Source organism: Microchirus variegatus, assembly GCF_963457635.1.
Source record: "Microchirus variegatus genome assembly, chromosome: 13".
In the NCBI taxonomy this organism is placed as follows: domain Eukaryota; kingdom Metazoa; phylum Chordata; class Actinopteri; order Pleuronectiformes; family Soleidae; genus Microchirus; species Microchirus variegatus.
The window spans coordinates 23,008,747-23,017,060 of record NC_139814.1 but is presented as its reverse complement, the minus strand read 5'-3'; the positions used below and the strand labels follow the sequence as shown (position 1 = coordinate 23,017,060).

Genomic DNA, 8,314 nt, shown 5'->3' with positions numbered 1-8,314 from the left:
GTGAACAGAAACGGTGCAACATTTGCACCCTTCATCTGACAACGGGCTCTGTCACCGTCACACATGACGGATGTAAAACAGACCACGTCTGTGTGTGCAGTGCAAAAAAATCTTGACGGGCAATCCTGTGATATCATCACGGATACCCAGAGAGGGTTGAAGTAAACTTCTGGGAATGAATCATACAGCGATTTCACATTTCATCACTGAAAATCTTTGTCCTATTTGCTCTCTAGACATTGTTAGACCTTGTTGGAAAGCATATAGAAATCATATTATCAGAATCTGTACGGGAGACTTGTTCCAGGTGTTTCCTAGGACTCCGTAACCTGAGGTTCATTTGTCACGCGGGGTCGTACCTATGTTCCCCGGGTCTTATGTTCCCCGATCGGGGAGCATCTGACCTTTTTTTAAAAAAGCCTGGGTGTGGAGCTCCAGGGTAAAGGGTTAGGGTTAGGGTAGGGGTAGGGTTAGGGTTAGGGTTAGGGTTAGGGTAAGGGTTAGGGTAAGGGTCCTTTTGGGTGAACAGCAGGAACATAGAACCCTTTTTTAGAGAAAGGGTCCTATCTTCCCCGGTCTCATACAAAGCGGAGAACATAGGACCCTTTGGGTGAACAGCGGGGAACATAGAACCCTTTTTTAGAGAAAGGGTCCTATGTTCCCCGGTCACATACAAAGCGGGGAACATAGGACCCGGGGAAAATAGATACGTTCCCTGTCACGCAAACCCTGTTGATATCCTGTGCTTGTTATACTTTCAGATGAGAAGAAAAACACATTGTCCGCTTCTCCGCGGTCCATCCGCATCTTGTGTTGGATCATGACGGGACCCCAGAATCTGAAAAGCAAAGCCATACACGTCAAAGCTACCTGGACCCGGCACTGTGACAAAGTGCTGTTCATGAGCTCCGTCGAGACGAACTTCCCCACCGTGGGGCTGAACGTGAGCGAGGGCAGGCAGAACCTCTACTGGAAAACCATCCGGGCTTTTCAGTACATCCACCGGCACCACTTTGACGACGCGGACTGGTTTGTGAAGGCGGACGATGACACGTTCATGGTCATAGAGAATCTCCGCTTCGCTTTGTCCAAGTATAACACAGAGGAGCCTCATTACCTGGGCAGAAGGTTTGCCCCTTTCGTCAAACAAGGCTACATGGCCGGAGGAGCGGGTTATGTCCTCAGCAAGGAATCGCTGAGAAGGTTTATTAAAGGTTTCGAGACCGGCAAGTGCACCCACTTCTCTGACATTGAAGACATGGCTCTGGGACAGTGTATGGAGACGATGAACGTGTCCACGGGAGACAGTAGGGACGAAAAGTTGAGACAGACGTTTTTCGTTTACTCACCAGATTACCATCTCGTCAGGCAACCTCCAAGACCTCTACCGTGGTTCCTGGTGTACGATCATTACCCTGTATCAGAGGTAAGTGACGCTGTGAACCTATCAGTCCGAATTTGACGTAATCTTTGATGGTTTCATGAAACGAAAGCGCAACAATGTCTTCATTATTAATGCTGGTTTGTAAATACTTCAATTTGTGGACACAGTTGATGTTTGTCAAAGTCAAGGATCCTACGTTATGCAGTGTCTCCATCATGGTACAGTTGCATTGCATTTCGACTGAGAACAGTACCTTTACTTGGTAGGTGCCCGTGCCCGATGGTCACATAGCATGACTTTGTACCGCTGCACCAACAACGGACAACAATGGAGGGCATCCAGTAGCTTATAGACTGCAGGAGTTGAAGAAACACCGGTGACTGTGATATCATGTCTAGCTCCACCTGAACCGTAGCATACCATTTTACTCTGGCACCCCAAGGGAAGGGTACCGAAAAATGGAACGGTTGAGCAATTTTGATCCTCTTCCTAATGGAAACACTAAAAAAATATGTACCGTACCGCAGCAAACGGTTCCACAAGTGTGTGGGTTAGGGTTCTACCAACAGTATACTTTTTCCAATTTTCATAACACAACATTAATTCCCTTAAATTCTGGGCCTGAGGAAGAAGAAGAAGTCTGAGTCTGGACAATTAGATTTGTTGATTTAGCAATCATATAAATATGTAGCGTCCAAAATGTTTTGGTATGCTAAGATTGCCCTTCACTGGAGATAAGGGGCCTAGCCCCCAATTCAAAAATGATCAATATTGTACATTGCCTTTCAGCAGTTTTTTTAAAAAAAAAACAGACCTTTATGGATGTCACCTGAGACTATAGGCGCCTATTGGACGAAATGTCGTTCATTTTTCTCTCGACTTCTCTCCCTCTCTCCAGGGTCCAGCTTGCTGCTCAGACTTCACCATCTCCTTCCATTACCTTACTCCGGACATGCAGTACATCTTGTACTATCTGACCTACAATCTGCGGCCGTACGGATACCAATACAGGTTCAATCCCGGTCAAAAAAACGTAGAGTGAAGAGCCACCGAGGTACGTGGAGGAGGGAGGTGGCTTTGCCTGCATGTTACAGAGCCAAGAGCAATAAAGTGTAGACACTGAATATGTTACCAATAATCGAAGATTTGTGGACGCTGTCCCCATCTTTCTTCAAGTACTCCTGTCAAGGTCAACTGTGTCGATGAAGCTGTTGTTTTTGTAAGAAATGAAGAATCATTTATATGATGCATATCCTGGGTCATTTCTTATCGGTCTTATGACTCGCGCACACTGTATTTTACTTCTTTTGGTTTTTTTTGTCCTTACAATGCGATGTGTTGAAGCTAAATCGCCAAAAAGCTCTGTAGACTTTTGATGAAACTCCTACACTCTGTTCTTATTGAACAGATTTTACACTTTGTGCTACTCTACAAGCATTGTTAAGCTAAGCGTACAACGTTGTTGTCAAGGCAAAGCAATGCAGATCTGTTGGTTATGTTTTAAAGGTGCATTATGTAATAAATCTAAAGCAACTGGCCATAAAATCCTCCTAATATGTCACAGAGACTCAGGAATAATGTTCATATAACAAACTGAACTCACCAACAACAACAACAGTACAGACAAAATATTTACATTATCATGTTTATGTTTTGAAATCATGTTTTGGCATGTGGCGCCACCTACCGCCGTCTACCAATCAGTGCAGTCAGTAGAGTCTCAGCTGCCGAGCAACCACGGGTTGACAGTTACGTCAGAAAACGAAACCTAAAAGACCTCTGTATTTTGAATTTGAATGTAGTAACCATTTTTGGCCACATTCTTACATATGGTGCCTTTAATTGACATAATTCAACTCATGTTTATGAACTATTGAAAGGGTCAAAGAGTGTTTTTAAAGAGTATTAATGGGGTTTTTGTGTGTATGTGTATGTGTGTGTGTGGTGTGTGTGTGTGGGGGGGGGGGGTTTCCTACTTGTTTTGTAAAAGTATGTGACGTTGTACAGACGTCTATGTTGTGTTGTTGTCATGCAATAAATAAAGTTTATTGTGGTTAAAAAAAAGAGAAGAAAAAATGGCTTCACAGATTGGAATCAGCTTCCCGGAAGGTCACACGGCGGATTAGTGGTTAGATCTGTTGCCTTGCAGCAAAAACTTAACATAATCTTGCTCCTCTTTGACTCTGGTTTTGTGCTTTATTTTTAAATTTTTTTTAAATTTTTTTTTAATGAATCCTAACAATTGGTTGATTTCTGATTTCCCTTTCCACAGGGGAGTTTGGAAAGGGCATCACATCATCAGGGTGTGTTTGTTTTAACTCCGCCCGACTCAATATGCTGAGTTATAATCAGAGATGTATAGGAAACACCTGTGTGCAAGAGAGGAGACCTTTTGCCTCTCTTGCACACAGGTGAGAAGGAATCCCTTGATCAGCATTTTAAAGTGAAGCTTCCTTAAGGCCTGTGCAGCAGAACGGTCACGTTCCCAAAACGTGGTCTGGAGAGACTGAACTGTTGACTTCCGCAGGTCAGTCATGCGCGGAGAGAAAACCATTAAATTCCAGTTCTCTGCTGGACTGATACTCGGATTCCTCTCCCTCCGCTTCCTGTTGCTGTACGTGAACGACTCGGCTCGCTCGTGCCCCGCGACTCGCCCGGGGCGTCGCGTCCAACGAGAAGCCGAAGGATATCGTCGTTATCGTTACAGAGGTAATGAAGTCGTTCCGTCGCCGCCCTTGTGTTTGAAACAGCTGCTGTGAGCGAGTTTAAATTCTGTGTCAACATTCACAGCCGTCGGTGTTTGCTCAGCGTTGATGAATCAGCTTTCGACATCCGGTACAAAGTGAACAATGGTGATCTGTTCTGGTCTAAGGTCAGCAATGGGTGGTAAATAAGGACTTTAAATATTTGAAGTCCTCTAAACAAATACACTTGAGTGTATGGGGAAACATGTTAGACACTGTTCAGCACGGATGGCTGATATTTTCTTAAGCCTTTTAACACAGAGCGTATCGCAGACGACACGGTCGCGCAATTACCGTGATTGCGCCAAAAAAAATGATTTTGGACATTGAGACAAAGACCCAAACTATAGTTATTTTAAATATGCAAAATCTGGTGTTTGTGTCCGACTACAGTGTTTTGTTTAGTATAAATCTGACTTTTTCTTAACTTTTTAACATGCAGTAAATTGTAAACAAATTGAGTTATTCCGGTAAAATTGGACCCTTTCTGGCCCTTTTATGGTTAAAAATGGACATTTTGAGACTCGGGTGTTTAAAGGGTTAAAATTGTATCACAATATTCCAATAATGATATGGGTGACCATATTTCACAAAAAAAAAACAAAAAACAAAACATATTTAGGTGGGGTTATCGTCCAGCTGCATCACAGATGTCATATGTCAGGTTTTAGTGTGTCTGTCGTACTAATCCATGGGTGTATAATATGAACTGGATAGAGCTCCGCCCCCCCTCTGCCTTGAAGACAATGTTTACATGGTGGCCACTGTGGGTACTGCAACAGAAAACCCCATGGAGCCCAAAAGCAACTTTCCCATTGACCGCAATAGTAAAAGAGACGCCTGTAAAAGTGTCCACAGGACACCTCGAGACATGGACACAGGCTTTTATAGATGTTTATATGGTAGTGACACTACTGCGCATGCTCTATGGGCCCCATAACCTGGAAATAAACTTAAAATAAAACTTTTTTGGCATATGCAATGGGTGAGCAGCTTCATAAGAATGAACGGAAGCAAGGGGGCGGTGCTCTATCCAGATCATATAATACATCCATGTACTAAACATACAAAATACTATAGCATACTATATTATGTAGCGTACTAAATTTTTAGCATGTATGGAACTTTGATGACATTTTTGGTTACTAGGACTCCGTAGTGAGTGATAGAACCTGAGGTTCATTTGATATCTTGTTATTCTTTCAGATGAGAAGAACAACACACCGTCCGCTTCTCCGCGGTCCGTTCGCATCTTGTGTTGGATCATGACTGGACCCCAGAATCTGAAAGGCAAAGCCGAGCACGTCAAAGCGACCTGGACCCGACACTGTGACAAAGTGCTGTTCATGAGCTCCGTCGAGACGGACTTCCCCACCGTGGGGCTGAACGTGAGCGAGGGCAGGCAGAACCTCTACTGGAAAACCATCCGGGCTTTTCAGTACGTCCACCGGCACCACTTTGACGACGCGGACTGGTTTGTGAAGGCGGACGATGACACGTTCATGGTCATAGAGAATCTCCGCTTCGCTTTGTCCAAGTATAACACACAGGAGCCTCATTACCTGGGCAGAAGGTTTGCCCCTTTCCTCAGACAAGGCTACATGGCTGGAGGAGCTGGTTACGTCCTCAGCAAGGAATCGCTGAGAAGGTTTATTAAAGGTTTCGAGACCGGCATGTGCACCCACTTCTCTGACATTGAAGACATGGCTCTGGGACAGTGTATGGAGACGATGAACGTGTCGACGGGAGACAGTAGGGACGAAAAGATGAGACAGACATTTTTTCCTTACCCACCAGATTACTATGTAATCAGACAACGTCCAAGACCTCGACCATGGTTCCTGCTGTACGATCATTACCCTGTATCGGAGGTAAGCGACGCTGTGCCTATCTATGATGGTTTCATGAAACGAGCTCAACGTCAACACGCGTCCTATAGATTAGTTTGAAACGAGTCGCTGTCACGCGTCATGAAATGTGGATGTTATTTCCTGCAGCAGCTTCTCACAGATAAAGGATGGAATTCGATGGCATTTTCTGAGGTGAAACGATGAGACTGTAATCTACTGGAACCTTGTGAGATAGGATGAGCCTTCGGTGGAGAGATCCAAGTGTGGAGCTTTCCTTTTAGTCCGAGTTGTAGATTAAATGTATTGGAGTGATAAGTGACAAGTATCTGCAGTGGTGAGCACAGACATTGGAAGGGCAGGGGGTGAAAATTAAAAGCTCACCTACTGTGCACCGGTGTGGGCGATGGTCCTCTTATGACCCCCCCTTTGTGACACTGCCCTCTAAGGACAGTAGGGAACTTCGTAACGGTCTTTTAGTTTGGAAGAGAACATGGGGAAACAAAGTTGAAAGCTTTTAAAACCAGACGTTTCCAGATGTCACCTGTTGGACGATGCCAACAGTGCAATGTCGCGTGCTTTATCATCTATTTTCCTCTCGACGGTGGGACATCATTTTTCAAAATTCACACACCTGAAACTACCGTTGTGTGTACACTCTTAGGAATAAGGGTTCCAAAAGGTTCCTTCTACAAGGGTGGAGGTTCTACCTGGAACCATTCCTGATCATTTTCTTCTGAAAAAACCCTTTTCCAAAAAAAGGGTTTTTCAATGGTTCTTGGTAACACTAATGGTTCCAGTAAGAACCATTTTGATCCAGAGAACCCTTTAAAACCCCTTTCCTGAATAAAGGATTTTAAAAGGGGTTCTTGGTGGAACCCTCCAAAAGGGTTCCAGATGGAACCTTTATAAGCCGAATAACGTTGCGTGCTTTATCATCTATTTTCCTCTCGACGGGGGACATAATTTTTCAAAATTCACACACCTGAAACTACCGTTGTGTGTACACTCTTAGAAATAAGGGTTCCAAAAGGGTCGTTCTACAAGGGTGGAGGTTCTACCTGGAACCATTTATGATAATTTTCTTCTGAAAAAACCCTTTTCCAAAAGAAAGGGTTTTTCAATGGTTCTTGGTAACACTAATGGTTCCAGTAAGAACCATTATGATCCAGAGAACCCTTTAAAACCCCTTTCCTGAATAAAGGATTTTAAAGGATTTTAAAGGGGTTCTTGGTGGAACCCTCCAAAAGGGTTCCAGATGGAACCTTTATAAGCCGAATAACTTTATATGGTTCTACTCAGCACTTTTATTTCTATGAGTGCATGTAGAAACTATATCAAACTGTGTTGTTTCTTCAACAGGCGATATCGCCCCCTGGAGGCGAATTGAAACACTGTAATTCCTGGTTAGACTCCCTTTAAGATTAGGTCCACACATTTGTACACAATCTACATTACATCTGTGTGAATCAGACTTAAAATCCACATTTGCAGCGTTCAGTTCAAGTTCAATTGAATCCTGCTAATCTGCTAATCTCCAATGCACCCTCCTCTCTCTCTCTCTCTCTCTCTCTCTCTCTCTCTCTCTCCAGGGTCCAGCTTGCTGCTCAGACTTCAGCGTCTCATTTCATTACCTTCCGCCTGACATGCAATATCTTATGTACTATCTGACCTACCATCTGCGGCCGTATGGATACAAATACAGGTTCAATCCTGGTTAAAAGGTTGTAAAAGTACAGTGTTTGCTTAACAAGGGGGAGGTGGCTTTGTCTGCATTGTGTAGGCAGTACAGCCACTAAAAGGTGTGTTTTTCATGACATTTTAAGATTGGTGCATATCCTGAGTTTCATTTCTTTGTGTCTTTATTTCCCCGCAATGATCTACGTCTATTCTGTGTGTTGAGGCTGACAATTTAAAGCTGTTAAAGTACATTTCACAATTCCGCTGCACTGCACTGAAAATGAAGTATTTGTATTGTATGACGATGTGCGGTAGCTGATGAATGTTTTGTAAAGTTCAGTTTCAGGACGTTGAAAAAATAAAGTAATTTGAGTATTATAATTGCAAACATGTCATTAATGATCTTGTTAGTCAGTGTCAGTGACCTGAAATTCCAGGTGCACATACACAGAACTGTTAAGGAAACAAATAACTGTTAAGACAATAACTGATTCCTAATCAACGAGGAAGCAGTGAAGACAGAGACAGTGAGCACCGACAGCGGAAACCCATCACCAAAACAGGAAGTGGAGTAACAAAAACCGAAAACCCTAGCTAAAAACCCCAACTTAACTAATATAAACGCCGCTTCGTGACACCTATATCGTGACGCCTATAAA

At 43.6% G+C, this 8,314-nt stretch overlaps 2 protein-coding genes across 2 annotated transcripts; both read left to right on the top strand.

Annotated features, from left to right (window-relative positions):
- Positions 1-820: 820 nt before the first annotated feature.
- On the top strand, positions 821-2,426 carry LOC310935651 (glycoprotein-N-acetylgalactosamine 3-beta-galactosyltransferase 1-like; the record flags this gene model as incomplete). The annotated part of the gene is made up of 2 exons (XM_083899585.1): positions 821-1,426; positions 2,283-2,426. The coding sequence occupies 2 exons, from the start codon at positions 821-823 to the stop codon at positions 2,424-2,426; spliced, it is 750 nt and encodes a 249-aa protein (XP_083755711.1).
- Positions 2,427-3,918: 1,492 nt separating this feature from the next.
- On the top strand, positions 3,919-7,696 carry LOC310935650 (glycoprotein-N-acetylgalactosamine 3-beta-galactosyltransferase 1-like; the record flags this gene model as incomplete). Its single annotated transcript, XM_083899584.1, has 3 exons — positions 3,919-4,093; positions 5,335-5,999; positions 7,568-7,696. The coding sequence occupies 3 exons, from the start codon at positions 3,919-3,921 to the stop codon at positions 7,694-7,696; spliced, it is 969 nt and encodes a 322-aa protein (XP_083755710.1).
- Between the last annotated feature and the right edge of the window lie 618 nt (positions 7,697-8,314).